At 49.7% G+C, this 15,152-nt stretch overlaps 1 protein-coding gene across 1 annotated transcript in view; it reads left to right on the forward strand.

The window, feature by feature from the left end:
• LOC112108326 (E3 ubiquitin-protein ligase TRIM39-like) overlaps positions 1-9,157 on the forward strand; it is a 14,577-nt gene extending 5,420 nt beyond the window's left edge. Inside the window, exons 2-7 of the mRNA XM_026652105.2 lie at positions 457-569; positions 2,026-2,256; positions 3,382-3,404; positions 4,503-4,618; positions 6,043-6,075; positions 8,536-9,157. Coding sequence (XP_026507890.2) covers positions 457-569; positions 2,026-2,256; positions 3,382-3,404; positions 4,503-4,618; positions 6,043-6,075; positions 8,536-9,047 — 1,028 coding nt within the window. The 3' untranslated portion in view covers positions 9,048-9,157. The remainder of the gene's footprint in view (positions 1-456; positions 570-2,025; positions 2,257-3,381; positions 3,405-4,502; positions 4,619-6,042; positions 6,076-8,535) is intronic.
• The last annotated feature ends 5,995 nt before the right edge of the window (positions 9,158-15,152 follow it).

A 15,152-nucleotide genomic window follows, 5' to 3' on the forward strand; every position in this document is an offset into this window, starting at 1 on the left:
CTGTAGCCCACGAAAGCTTATGCTCAAATAAATTTGTTAGTCTCTAAGGTGCCACAAGTACTCCTGGTTTTTTTTGTAAAAACAAGTGTTTATGTCTTTTCAAACCCCTCCCCGCTAACTCAGCGCCCACATAGCAGAAGGCACTTCTCGGTAAGATCCACAGAACATCTTTGGGGTTCCCATATCAAAACATTTTAGAAATATTATTGGCCAAAAAGTTAGGATTTTTTTCAACAAATAAACTAAAGTTTCAGTCACGATAACTTTAAAACTCTTTGAGTTGTTTGGCTTCTTTTGGGGGACGTTAGAGGAGGGCTTGAAAACTGGATTTATAACAGGGAGCTGGCCTTAACTATCGAGCTGCTACTGTCACTCCATAAGGGAGCTTTGCAAATGTGTAGAGCTGACGTAACCACACATAATACTGCTGTATACTGTGTAAAATAAAACATGGAAATCACCAAATCCATATTTCTTTCCAGGAAAAACTTCAGAGCAATTTGTGTTTCTTACAAAAAGAGAGAGAAGAATTTGAACCGTATGGAGAAGAGAAAAGCGACGAACTGCTGGTATCTACCTACCTATCTACCTACCTGTTTATATGGGCCTCATCGCAGCAGTACTAGAGCACCCACCGGCTGTTCGCATGACAAGTGGGTTCGCACCATGCCATTGACAACACCGCCACTACCCTGCAGTTTCAAACAGTTCACTAGGGAACTATCGGGCAGGGTCACAGGGCCAGTTAACGCACAGCAGGCTGGTAGATTTACACCTGAGCTTGCCGTGCACTAACTCGCCATATAGACACGGCCTTAGTAACATGGCAGTAATTCGGGCATGGTTTGCACTTGGCTGTTGCATGAGCAGACAGTGCAGACTACACCCCCTCGTGAGTAACATGCCCCTCTGTCTGGGGCCCATAGAGCTGGCAGAACTATTCATTGCAAACAGTATTGGTTACAGCTGTATTCTCGTTCTGGTTAGCGGATCACTTCCCAACTGATCTTGATCTTCTACTAATGTATCTGTTATTCCCTCCCTCCTCTCCCACTGTCTCCATATCCCTTTTAACCTCAACTTTCAACTGCTACTGCTAGTTCTCCTTTATCCTCTCTGCCCTCCTTCCTCCCCTTCCCCCCACAAATCTACATCTCCTCTCCACTGCTTCTGCCTTGCCCCTGGTGACATCTGCCCTAACCCAGGTCCTCCCTCCATCCCCACACTCCCCGCCTCCCACCTCCACCCCCATCCCCATCACCACCTCTGTCCTTCTGGATCCTCTCTTTCAATCTCAGCCCCCATTCACAACCTCCCTCTTTTCCTTCTCTTGCTCTCCCTGGAAGGCTCACTCCAAAAAGGTCGGTTTGCCATGACCTCTTCATCTCCTGGCACCCACATAAAATCAGATGTCCCTTCTGACACGGCTTCAATAGACACTTTCCCTGATGGTGGCCTCCTCTACTGACAACCACTGCCCCCACCCCCAATGCCTCCCTGGCCACCTTCTTTGACTTTGAGTCCTGGCTCTTCCTCTCTTCACAATCCCCACCCTCACCCTTGGGGACTTCAGCTTCCATACTGATGTCCAGCCCAACCTCTTAGCCTCCCCCTCCTCTTCTCCTTTGACCTTCATCCCTATTTTGGATCTCCTTTTTGACAAAATGGCCACTCACTTGACCTTGTCTTCTCTAAACACTGCTTCCTCCCTAACCTCTCAGCTCCATTTCTTCTGTCCTGCCACCACCTCATCTCCTTCAACAACACGCACCAGGTCCTCTTGTCATCTCCAGTGGCTTCTCTACCACTCTTCCTGCTGTCTTCTCCACTGGCTCAGTTATGATTTACTCCACTTCTCAATCTCCTAGACCCTTTTGTCCTTCGTTCTCACTGTAAGGTTTAGTCTTCCAACCCCCAACTCTGTCTCACCTGCCACATCCACACACACAAGGATTTATGGAGAGTGAAAAGATTCCACCTGTAATACCGACATGCCCCTCCCCTCTTTATATCTGTTCCCTGCAGAGACAGACAGAATCGGAGAGACGGAAGATTCTGTTGGAATTTGAGCAGTTGCATGAGTTTCTGAGTGAACAACAGTGCCTTCTTCTGGCGCAGCTGGAAGTGCTAGATGAGGAGATTTTAAAGAGGCGGAATGAATATGTCACCAAAGTGTCAGAGAAAACGTTACTACTCAACGAACTGATCAGCGAGATACAAAGGAAATGTTCCCAGCCGGCGACAGAATTCCTTAAGGTGAGGCTGCACTGTACATACCCTGTGACCCTGTGCAAAGAGGAAAGACTCCTGAGCTCTGGGATACTGGAGTCCAGGACTCGGAGCTCACAGTATAACTGAAATATTGACTGTAAGGCTGAAACACTGAACTATACGGTGTCAGTGCATCTCTGGATTATATGTAAACAGAGGCAGCGTCTCTTCCTCTGAATGATCTTGCATAGAAATGGAGAAAAATTACCCATGAGGAGAAACTCCAAACAGTCTCTGGGGCTTCAGAAAGTACCTGGTGTCCAAAGGGTTAACGTTTAACTATTTAATTCCCACCTGGGATGTCACCTGGGAACTGGCTCATTTCCTGGGTTCAGAGAAAGCCAGTAGGTCGCTAGGTAGGCAGGCATGAAGGGAAGATTTCTGGCTGCTGGGAGATGGGTCAGGTCAGGACTTGTAGGAGGAACCAATCCCATCCTTAGAGGAAGTCCCCTGGCCTTCACTTCCAACCAGACCAGGGAAACCGAGCACTTCGATATCTGAGGCTGACTGGAGAAGAATTGGGAAGGGGCCCAGAGGGGCTGCATGCAGGGAGGTGGCATCAACGGTGTCATGACTGGAAGAGAGGGGAGCGCAAGGCTTCTGTGCCTCTTGATGTATGAGGCGGGGGAAGAGGTGGGTGGTCCTACAGCACTTGCCGCAAGGGGCTGGAACGGTTGGAGGAGTCTTATCTTGGTGAGGTGGGAAGAGGCAGGGAAAGAGGGGCTATGGAGATGAGCAGATGAGGGAGCCATCCTTGGGAATCAAATAAAGCCTCCCTTTTACTTCTGACTTTGGTGCCGATCCTGCAGTGAAACTCATGCAGGCAGACCCCTTCGCCTTCATAGAGCCCCACTGATGGGCAGACATCTGCCCACGTGGAGTCAACTGTAGGATGGGGGCCTAAGTTACCAGAAATCTAATGTTCCCCATTGTGGAGACCTGCAGATGGGACTCAAACTGCAAACACAGATTCATCCCCCTAGCAGAAAACATGCTGGGCTGGATTCACCAACATAGCCCCATTGACTTGCCCTGGTATAGCGGGGAGCCGCATTCGACCCTCCTTTCTTGTGGCACGTGAACTGAGCATCTGTTTTCTTTCCCTTCTAGGACGTTGGCAGCACCTTGAGCAGGTACCTTCTAGGCTCATTCCCGCTCTCCCTCCCACCATAGTGTGCTCAGAAAAGTCTTGGAAACAGTCCTGAAGACCCAGCTTCCCAGCATGCAGCAGCTGTGGGATGTTTTGTATTTAATATATCTGTCACTCGTACAAAGGGGCTGAGTTTTGGTTGCCAGGGGAATGGTACTTTGATAAAAACTCCACTTTTTTTTGGTTTTGTTTTACATTTTTGAAATAATACTAAATGGCTCCTCTGCATTTGGTGAGACAGAGCGGTGTCAGGCAAGTCCCCTACAGCCAGTTGAAGTCAGTGAGAGTTGTGGCTGCTCTGAAAAATCAGGCTTTCAGCCTCTAAGTACCTTTCTTTCTCCTTGTGTAAAATGAGGTGTTAACTCCCCAGTGGACAGAGCACTAAACCAGGCATTGGGAGAGCCGAGTTCTAGTCCTAGCTCTGCTCCTGACCTTCTGGGTGACCTTGAGCAGTCACTTCCCCTCCCTGTGCTTTTGTCTAGTTAGACTCTAAACCCTTCAGGAAAGGGATTCTCTCTTGCTGTGAGTTTGTGCTGCTTCCAACCCAAAGGGGCCCTGATTTTATCTGGACACCTCTGTAATCTGAATAACAATAATAGTTCAAAGGGGGGTAGTAAGGTTCTCATTTGTACTTGCTAACCAGTATAATTGCTGCCCTTCCTATTTCTATAATTGCCATGCGGATTAGATGAACTTGTCCCTGTTAGGGTGTTGATGGGGCTCAGCAGGCTGAGGTCCTTATTCTTTCTGGGCGGATGGAGAGTTTGGGATTAGACAGCTGGGTGAATGCTCTCAGGGTGTCTCTACACTACAAGTGCTGCAGCAGCACCTCTGGAGCATAGACGCTGACTAAAGCAACGGAAGAGGGTTTCCATCACTGTAGTAAATTCAGCCCCTCACGAGGCGGTAGCGAGGTTAACGGAAGAATTCTTCCATCAATCTCGCTGCATCCACAGTGGGGGATAGGTCAACCTAACTGCATTGCACAGGGCGTGAAATTTTTCACAGCCCTGAGTGATGAAGATAGGTTGACCTAAGTTTTAGGTGTAGACCAGACCTCAGGATATGTGTGTTTTCCTAGGTGCGAGTGTGTGAAGGTCCCAACTCCAGAACCCGTTTCTCCCGTGCTGAAGAAGAGAGTCAGTGACTTCTCTGAAAATAATCACCTTGTAATGGGGGTGCTGGCCATGTTCAAAGGTAAAACAAAGTGACCTTGTGGGTGATATCGCCAGTCCTGTCTCCCCAGGGACCCATTGTGTCTCTCTTCTACCCCATTCTCTGGTTCATGGTGCCCCTTACGTTGTTGCTCTTTTGCCTCTGTCCCCCTCCCCCATCTCACTCTTTCTCATCTGTTTTTTGTCATTTATGGGTCCCCGCCACGTCTCTCACTGGACCTTAGCTTTCTTCCTCACCACTCCTGAACCATCTTCAGCTACAAAAACTCTGCCAGCTGATTCCTCGTGCAGAAGTGTGTCTGCCCTTGGTTCTACTCTGTCATGCCTTGTTGGCACCTATGAGTTTCCGTCCGCTCCTGAGTTCTGTGAAGTCTCACTGCAGCCAGTGCAAAGGGTTCTGGGAATTGAATGTGTTTGCTGTACATGAAGGGGCAGAGAGGGGTATCCACAATTTTGGGAGGTGATATAACAGAGCACTCGGTGGGAGCTGGGAGGAAGGGAGCCATGGGGTGTACTTGGGGGTGGTGGGAGGAGGGTTGTTCCAAATTTTGGCTTCCGTCCCCTCTAACTAGAGACAATCATGCTACTACCACAGTGCTACAAAGACCAGCAGGAAAAGACATACACACACACACACAGGGCCGGCTTTAGGAAGCGCGGGGCCCGATTCGAATAGTTTCGACGGGGCCCCGTCAGGGATGACTAAAAAAAAAAACCACGCAAAAAAACACGTGGGGCTTGTACTCACCGGGCGGCGCTCCTAGTCTTTGGCGATGGGTCCTTCACTCGCTCCGGGTCTTCGGCGCCTGAAGGATCTGCCACCGAAGTGCCGCCGAAGACCCAGAGCACTGCCGGGTGAGTAAAAATTAAAAAGGAGCCTCTAGCCAGGGAAGGGATTCTCGGCCACTTCTTCCCCCCTACCCCCCGGCGGCCCTGCCACTGGGCGCAGGGCCCTCTTAGGCGCGGGGCCCGATTCGGGGGAATTGGTGGAATTGGCCTAAAGCCGGCCCTGCACACACACACACACACATAGCCTACTAGGGATTGTTGCACCAGCCAGAGTGACCATGGGTGATGGCATCACGCCAGGCACCATGTAGCGAAGTTCCAAAATCTGGCTCAGTCCTGCAAATCCATGAATCTCTGGGGTGGCCCCACAGGTGGCCCCAGGTAGGGTCATGGCATGTGCCCCTTTGCATATCTCTGGAAAGTTAGAGAACCCGGTGTGCTGGGGTGAGTTTGTCCCTCCTGTTGACAGGGCTGAAGGGTGTGCAATGCCGTTGTTGGATATGATGACGGGAGGCCAGATCGGTGTGAGATTGTGACATTTTGCACAAATTCAAACCGCTTTATACTCAGGATTTGGTGCTGACAGCACATCTGGAATAGGGCTATGAGAACTGGTGTGCATGAGATCTCATCCCTGTCTCCTTTTTCTTCATCTAGAGAATCTGCGAGCTCAGCTGGATAAAGAAAAAGGTACGTTTCTGTCACTGCTGGGAACAAATAAGAGGCGAAGGTTTTCTAAAATGAGGCGCTAGAATGGTACTTACTTCTCCATTGCAGAGATGGGCGTAGGCCACAATGTCTGGATGTGGATTTAGAACACAGCGAACAGGCAAGAGCTCAGATCTGGGTCGTGATTAGGCCTGTTATAGAAATACATGCCCAGCATTGTCCAGTGACAATGGTAAAGAATCCCAGAAAGTTACTGGCTTCTAACACTGAACAGGGAATGTTATTCAGAACAGTATAAGCTCTAAAGCTACACCGTCCCTCTCTGCTTCTCCCTTCTGGCTCAGATTCAGCAAGGTATTAAACACATGTAGCTTTAACAGGACTAGGTAGGTGGTTGAAGTTACGCACCTTCTTAAGCAATTTGTTGAACTGGGCTCTTAAAGAAACAGCTCACATATCTTCACAGGCACTTTTGGATTGGGATCCAGATTCATAATGTACACAAAGTTGAAGGGTGCTCTGATCCACAATTTTGGTTCAGACCATCTCTGCTCCCTCTGGATTTTCTGGGAGAAGAGGCAACTGAAACCAAAGAGAGGTTTTCACCATTAGAAGAGATTGTCTCCAACAGCTGTATGAACCCCTGAAGACATGCAGGTGCCATCCTGTGACTGTGTTAGTTGTTGCTGGAGTGGTGGTTTAAAAGGAGGGGCTGAGGAACTGTAAGTGTAATGAAAAGTACGAAATAGGACTGAGGTGAAAGGGCTGGACTATATACACATAAGATGGCCAAGTGATGGCAGCCCAATGAGAAGGTGGTCACTACTTTATAGAAACTACCTTGGAGTTAGCGGCAGCTGAGTTTTATTAAGCCTGACTGTAAGCCCTGGCTCCTCTATACCTGTGGGCTTTAGCGCAAGCTGCTAACCTGAGGTACAAGTTCACTGCTATTGTAACCCATGAGCTCACGCAGTTAGCTAACCCAAGTTAAGAACAGACCTTTTTTTGTAATCCTAAGAACTGTTGCCTTTGCTGACTCCTTAGTATTTAGGCCCTGTCCACAGTAGAACTGAAACCGCTGTAGCAGCAACAGTGTTTTTTAAACATGATGTTCTACCATCTTCTCCTAAACCAGAGTAGATAAGGATCTACATACCCCATAGAGTCTATGTAGAGGTGTATACTAGCCCAGTTAGAAATAGGCCTGATCTGGATATGCAACACCTTTAAATTCAAAAATGTTTGGAACCAGAGGTTTGGTTAAGGCCATGACAGCAACAGGAGACAGCCCCAGAATTTAGATCTAGGTTGGGATTTTGAACATCTCCCTCCATTACCACCCCAAAAAAGCCAGGGATACAGGCATATCCCTGCTTATAAAAATCCCTGTCCATGCTGGTCAAGGAAATGGTGCTTCTCTCCAGAAAAGCATAGCCCAGAAAGTCACTGGGGAACTCACTGCACCTGTGTCTCTTCCACTGCCATGCCAGGGTTGAAACAGAAATTGAGATGAGTCCCACGTGCATCCGGGATATGGGGTAACAAGTAGAATCCAAAGTGGACTGGAAATGGTCCAACGTACGATCAGCTGAAGTTAAACCCAATTGCATTCATGGGGTTAAATCCTAGCTCTGCTGAAGTCAATGGCAAAACTCCCATTAGTTTCAGTGGGTCCAGGATTTCATCCATGTGGTTTTATTTATGGGTGGCAGATATAAGAGGCCAGGGGAGGCTAAGCCTCCCCAAACAGGATTCAGTGCACCTCCCTCTGGAGGTGGCCTGCCGTCTTTGGAGCACCACCACCGCCGAAAGGGCGCCTGGGCCATAACCCCACTCGTGCTCCGCCCCGAGGCTCCACTCCCGCTTGTCCTCTTCCCCTGTTGCCCCACCCACACTGCTTCTCTTCCTGCCCTTGCCCCGCCTCTTCCTCCTGAGGTCCCGCCCTCGCTCCACCTCTTCCCACGAGGCCCCGCCAATTGTGCCTCTCCGCCCCCTTTCCCGAGGCCCCCCCCCCGCCGCTCCTCAGCAGGCAGGGGAGGCCTCAGGGGAGGGGGCGAAGAGGCAGGAGCAGGCAGGGATCTCGGGGGAGGGGGCCAAGTGGGAGCGGGGCCTGGGGCAAAGGGAGGTGGAGTGTTGGTGGGGCCTCGGGGAGGAGGCTGAGCAGGGACTGACCTTGGGGTGGAGCAGGGGGCGGGGCCATGGTCTGGGCTTCGGTGGCCCCTCCCATTTCCAGCACTCACACCCTAGCCTCCCCAAATGCATGAGTCACACGCCGCCCATGTTTTTATTCCTGATTTAGCTCCCGTGGAAGGAGTCTTTCCTGTTCTTGGCTTAGACCATGAATATTCCTCCTGCCTTCCCCACTCCATTTAATTCTGGAGGAAGGAGATTCACCGATTTGCTCCAGAGCTGACCTAGTAATGGGTTCTGCCTCTCTCTGATTGTGTGTGTGTCTCTCTCTCTGTCTGCATCATTCTCTAGTCAACGTGACTCTGGATCCGGAAACAGCAAATCCCCACCTCATCCTGTCAGAGGATGGGAAAAGCGTGAGACTCGGAGCGGGGCGGCTGGATGTGCCTGCCAATCCCAAGAGGTTCATGTCGAGCCCCTGTGTCCTGGGCTCTGAGGGATTCACAACAGGGAGACACTATTGGGAGCTGGAGGTCGGAGATGGGGATGGCTGGGCTGTGGGGGCTGCCAGAGAGTCTGTGGAGAGAAACAGGCCATCAACGCTTCAGATGGAAGGGATTTGGGCTGTACGTCTGGGCTGGGATCGTCAATACGCAGCTCTCACTTTCCCCCCGACCCCTCTCTCACTTGACGAGGAGCCCAGGAAGATTCGAGTTCACTTGGACTACGAAGAGGGGCAAGTGACCTTTTACAACGCAGAGAACATGGCCCAAATCTTCAATTTCTCTGCCTCTTTCAATGAGAAAATCTTCCCTTACTTTTGGCTCTGGTCCCCAGAATCATGCATCCAGATGTGCCCCTGATGGTATCAAGTTTCTTACAGTGGCTCTCACATGAGAACTCCTGCACACTTGGCTGCAGCTGGAGAAAGAGAGGATTCATTAAAATAGCGCTAACTAATCAAACAGTTGGAAATGATCTGCTTGTATTTCTCATTGCAGTAAGTTCATCTGCACTCGTTACCCATAGCCTTGGGCTGGATCATCTCCTTTGTGTATTGCCATAAAACTGTGGTGTCTACTGGATGTTCTCTACTGCCCCTTTAAGTGTCTCTGCCAGGTTTTCACCACAAACTTCATAGCTTCACTCTGCTAGCACACTTATGTCAGTCCGGGGTGTGATGAGGTGTACTTTGTGACCCACATAGCTGTGCTGGCAAAAGCCCCTAGTGTAAATGCAGCTATACTTTCAAATGTGCACTTTTACCACTATAGGTAAGGCTAAGATGTTGTCACGGTTATTTTTAGTAAAAGACAGGGACAGGTCTTGGGCAATAAATAAAAATGTACAGAATCCCGTGACCTGTCCCTGACTTTCATTAAAAATAACTGTGACAACATGGGACTGAGCCGGAGCCCTGCTGCAGGAGAGGAGGGATGGAGGTCCAGCACCCACCGCCACTGCGGCTGACAGCTCTGGGGTCCCCCCAGTGGTGAAAGCTGCATGGCCCCCACCCCCTGTGGCAGCTGAGAGCTCCAGTGGCCCCCTGTAGCAGCTGAAAGCTGCAGGGGCCCGTGCTAGCTGACAGTTCCAGCCCCGGCATCCCACGGTGGAAACAGAAAATGTCACGGATTCTGTGACTTCCGTGACCTAATCTTAGCTTTAACTATAGGTTATGTTGCTTGGAAGGGCTACAGTCATCTATGCCAACCAAAGCACAGTTTTGCCAGTATAAGCTGTCCATACTAGGAGCGCTTTGCTGGTATAAGACACCGGTATTCTTACGCCAGCAAAGCCTTCCAAGTGGGAGCCTGGCCTAAGAGCTCTGCCTTTTTGCAGTGACAGCAGCCATTTTGTCCCTAGAATTGCTGCAGCCTGTTACAAGAGAGAGACAAACTTAATTCCTACTGCGAGGCGGTTGCAAATCCTGTTTCTAGGGCACTCTGTGGGTTCTGAGCCTTCATGTTTTACATCTATTTGAGACGTTGGGCAAGTTACCTGCAACAATGGTTTTTCTAAAAAAAAAAGGTTAAGAAAAACAAAAAATTAACAGAGTTCTAAAGGGAGTGAATAAAAATCCCTTCCCTTCTGAATTAATTATCTTTCCTTTCCTTTCCTTTCCTTTCCTTTCTTTAGTATCATAAATCTTGTAGTTCTCCAGTCAGCCATAGAGTCTCCCAGGGTAAAGACCTACATTTTCTGATGTAGAAGAAAACTTTGCTGGCCCACTATATACATCATAAAGATGCACAATCAAAAGGGCACAAGCCCAGTATTTTTTCTTTGCATGGAAGGAGTTAAAGTAAGGTGTGCTAAGTCAGTGGTACTTCAATGAACAGGAATGGTGGATTTAAACAAAAAAAAGGGTAAGTAATTGTTGGTGTGAATTTTCTAGTCTGGATTGCACTCCATCCAGACTTATTCAAGCCTGTTTTAATTCTGACTTCCTAAATGGTCATTTTGAATAGTGTGGAAGGGACGAGGGTGTAGGTGGTTTGGCCTAACAGTCGCAGCTGGGCTGGTTTCCACAAATCAAGAACAGCCATGAGGTGATGATCAGTGATCAGAGTAATCACTAGAGCCGGGCTCAATAGGTAAGAGTCAGGCCGGAGTCAGAGATCAGAGATAGTTACTAGACTGGAATCAGAATGGTTAGGGGCAGAAAATGGAGATCAGCAAGCGAGGTCAGGTCAAGAGTCACAGCAATCCAGAAGTCTGCATGGTTGCCCAGACAACTTCCTGGGGCACTCCCCAGGGTTAAATAGTGAGCATGGGCCAATCAGAAGGCCACAGGGTGCTGTTGCTGTGGTCCTTTTGGGCAGTACTTCCTGCTGCACCTAATCTGCACAGCGCTTCTTGGATATAATGCTGCATGACCTCCCAGTGGTGATGTGGGAACATCAGCTGTCCCAGGTTCTAGTCCCATGGATCCTTACATAATGATTCAGCAGGTGGTACTCCCTCCTTGGGGACAGTACTGAAGCAATGGCCCAGCGGGTGCTGTCCTTTGGATAAAGTGAGGTCCTGATTAACGGTGGTCATTAAAGATCCGTTGGCATGGTTTGCAGGTGTATGGGTGCCAGCAGTGGTGTCATGGCAAACTTTCAGTTGGAGTAATTACATCTTCCCTAACTCCCATAGGCACTTAGGCCAGGTCTACACTACAGACTTATATCGGTATAACTACGTCACTCAGGGGTGTGAAAAATCCACACCTCTGAGCAACGTAATCATACTGACCTAACCCGCGAGTAGACAGCACTATGTCAGCGGGAGAGCGTCGCCCATCAACATAACTACCGCCTCTTGCGGAAGTGGAGTAACTACACCAACGGGAGAAGCTCTGATGTCGGCATAGGAGCGTCTTCACGTAAGTGCTACAGTGGTGCAGCTGCATCGGTCCAGCTGTGCCGATGAAGGGTTTTAAGTGTAGATCTGCCCTTAGCTATATTGGCAATGGGTACCTTCAAAATGTCTGAGAGTGAGTTCACATTCTCCTTGCAGTTTCAGTTAGAGCAGTGGTTCTCAACCAGGGCTCCCTGCGGGGCCGCGAGCAGGTTTTAGGGGGTCCTCTAAGCATGGTCAACATTAGACTCGCTGGGGCCCAGGTCAGAAAGCCGAAGCCGCACTGCATGGGGCTGAAGCCTGGGGGTCTGAGCCCCGCCACCTGGAGCTGAAGCCAAAGGCTGAGCAGGGGCCCCTGAGGCATGGGGCACCAGGCAGTTGCTCTGCTTGCTACCCCCTAATGCTGGCCCTGGCTTTTATATGAGAAAACCAGTTGTTGTGGCCTAGGTGGGCCGTGGAGTTTTTCTAGCATGTTGAGGGGGCCTCAGAAAGAAAAAGGTTAAGAACCGCTGAGTTAGAGAACAGTGAAATAGCTGCCACAAGATGCTCCATCCCCAGAGTGTCTCTCTACATCCATCGGGGGAGAAGGAATAAGAGTCACATGAGACTAAGGTGGTTTAGTAAATTAATTATGGGGGGAAATTTTTGGCTACTGCAAAGATGACACCAATATTGTATGTAAAGCTCATTCTGTTGGGAGCCTGGGTGTCTCAGGGAACTGATAATGGACATGGTACTCTTCAGCCTCCATGTCACTGGCTTGAATCACGACTGCATCAGTAATGTCACCCGCTGATGGCTGTTTGGTGGCCTATGCAAAATGAGTTGATGGGCCAAGTATCAGTGGACCAACTTCCATCAGAGTTGGCTCTAAAGGCAAAGGACTAGAGGAAGGAGAGTCTAGTGGTTAAGATGCAAACTGGAGACCTGAGTTCAGTACTCTGCTCTGCTACAGATTTCCTTTTGGGCAAGTCACTCAGTGCCCCATCTGTAAAACAGGCCTAATGGTACTTCCCTACTTCCCCGGGGGAGTTATGAGGATAAACATGTTAAAGATTATGAAGTGCTAAGATGACAGTGATGGGAGGCCAGATAAGTACCTGCAATAGATTAGAAAGACTCCATGAGGCACAGAGATGTAATTAGCCTTTCAATCCAAGATGTGGTCCCCTCAGGAGCAGGACTGAAGCATGTCAGCAGGGCGGGGATGAGGGGAAGTTGGCAGTGCTGCTGCCTGTGCTATACACACAGATTGTCAGTTTCTAGGGTTGCTAATCTGGTTCCTTTCACAGGCCCCCAGTGCATACCCAATATTATTGTAGACCTCCCTCTCTCCTTCTCTGCTTATGCTTTTCAACTGGTTTGTAGCTATAGTAAAAAAAAAAAAATCGAACTGTGCATCTGGAGCTCGTCTGTCAGCCCTTTGAGATTGAAAATGCTTTGAACAAATCAAGCTACTTTCATTCAGTTCCCCATCAGCTTGGTCATCAGTGACATGGGCCTGTGCCATCTGCAAAGGGCTGAGGCTGTATATCTCAAGGTCTATACTAGAAACTTACCTCGGTGTAACTACATCCCTCCAGGGTGTGAAAAATCCTTTCTCCTGAGCAACGTAGTTATACCAACCTAACCCCCAGTGTACACAGCGCTACACCAGAGAATTCTCCTGCCGACATAGCTACCGCCTCTCGGGGAGGTGGATTAACTATCCCGACTGGAGAAGCTTTTCTGTATTTCATTTCACAGACATGCCAAACCCGTGGAAAAAAACGCAGAAATTGGGCTTTAATTGGCTTGTGAGTTTCTTGTTGGCTAGTTTTTGGCTTGTTGCTTGTTGTAGCTTGTTGCTTCTTTTTTTTTTTAATCGGCTTCCGGCAAGCAGGGGCAAGGGGGGGCAAGCAGGGGCAAGGGGCAAGAGGGGCAAGGGGGGAGAGAGTCAGGGGTGCACAGCAGGTCCACCACAGTCCCAGGCTGCACGCTGGGGGGAACTAGTCACATAGAGTGTTGGGGTTCTTAGGGATTGGCTTGTTTTGGCCTTGTTTTGAAATGGGATTAGCTTGATTTCTGGCTTATTGTGAAAGTCGGGGGGCCTATTTACCGTGGGAAAATTGGCAACTGTGTTTACTTTGTGTATTTTGTTTGAAAGTGCCATCTAGTGGCTGATGTCGGTAATTGTAGCTCTTGGGTCACAAGGAAGTCATTGAGGAGGCTCAGCACCTTGCAGGCTCAGGCTTTATGCTCTAGAACGGGGGCTCTCAACCTTTCCAGACCACCGTACCCCTTTCGGGAGTCGGATTTGTCTGGCCTACCCTCCAGTTTCACCTCACTTAAAAACTACTTGCTTACAAAATAAGACCTAAAAATACAAAAGTGTCACAGGACATTATTACTGAAAAATTGCTGATGTTCTCATTTTTACCATATAATTATAAAATAAATCAATTGGAATATAAATATTGTACTTACATTTCAGAGTATAGTGTATATAGCAGTATAAACAAGTCATTGTCTGTATGAAATTTTAGTTTGTACTGACTTTGCTAGTGCTTTTTATGTTGTAAAACTAGGCAAATATCTATGACTTGATGTACTCCTGGGAAGATCTCTGCATACCCCCAGGGGTACATGTACCCCTGGTTGAGAACCACTGCTCTAGAAATTCTGAGAGCAGTGAGACTTTATCATGGGACATTTTAAAAAATCACACCACTTATTGTACTGTACACCACTTACTGTACAGAGTGATTGTGGTCACCATAGTAAGACTGGAATGAGAGCATGACAGGAATCAGACAGCCCACGCTGATGATCATTGATAGGGCGATTTTTGGCATTTGTTTGCCCCCTGCTTAGGTACATAGACATCCAAGAAAGTCATGGGCTTTCCCAGCCTAGTTAGAACCTGGGCCATGATGGACTGTGCAGTGTAAGGCACCTGGCTCTTCATGACCCCAGTCATTTAGCCCATTAGGTGGAAAATAAGTCCTGTTTGTCCAGGTATCGAAAGACAGTGGTTCAGGTCTTGGATTTCTCAGTCATGGATGCAAAAGAGAACCAACTGGACAGACACACAGGGACGGACACGCACACACTAAAGCCACAATTCCAGAAACAATTGGGGCCCGAGCTGGGCTGGAGCCGCTGGGGCCGGGGCCGGCGCGCTCGGCCGGAACTGGGGCTGCCGCCCTGGGGCCCGAGCCGGGGCCGGAGCCGCTGGGGCCGGGGCTGGAGCTGCTGGGGCCAGGCTGGGGGTGCTCGGCTGGCGCCGCTGGGCCGGCGCGCTCGGCCGGTGCCCCAGGGCCCGAGCCGGGCTGGAGCCACTGGGGCTGGCCGGGGCCGGAGGGAGCCACACCGCGCCTCCCTGGAGCCCTCCTCCTCGCATCGTCCCCCCCTCGCCCCAGCTTACCTGCTGCTGCCCGCCTGCCCCTGCTTCTTTTCAGGCTTCCCGCGAACATCTGATTCAGAGGAGGGGGAAGACAGCTGCCGGGCCGGACGGCGTGCTAAGGCTGCAGGGGATGGAGGGAGCCGGGAAGGGGCTTTGGCTGCCGAGCGGCGCTTGGCCGCCGCTTTTCGATCTATTTATAGCCGACCGGGGGAAATCCCGGACATTTTTAGATTTTTAG

The sequence above is a fragment of the Terrapene carolina genome, unplaced genomic scaffold (assembly GCF_002925995.2).
Source record: "Terrapene carolina triunguis isolate 2854851 unplaced genomic scaffold, T_m_triunguis-2.0 Scaffold111, whole genome shotgun sequence".
In the NCBI taxonomy this organism is placed as follows: domain Eukaryota; kingdom Metazoa; phylum Chordata; order Testudines; family Emydidae; genus Terrapene; species Terrapene triunguis.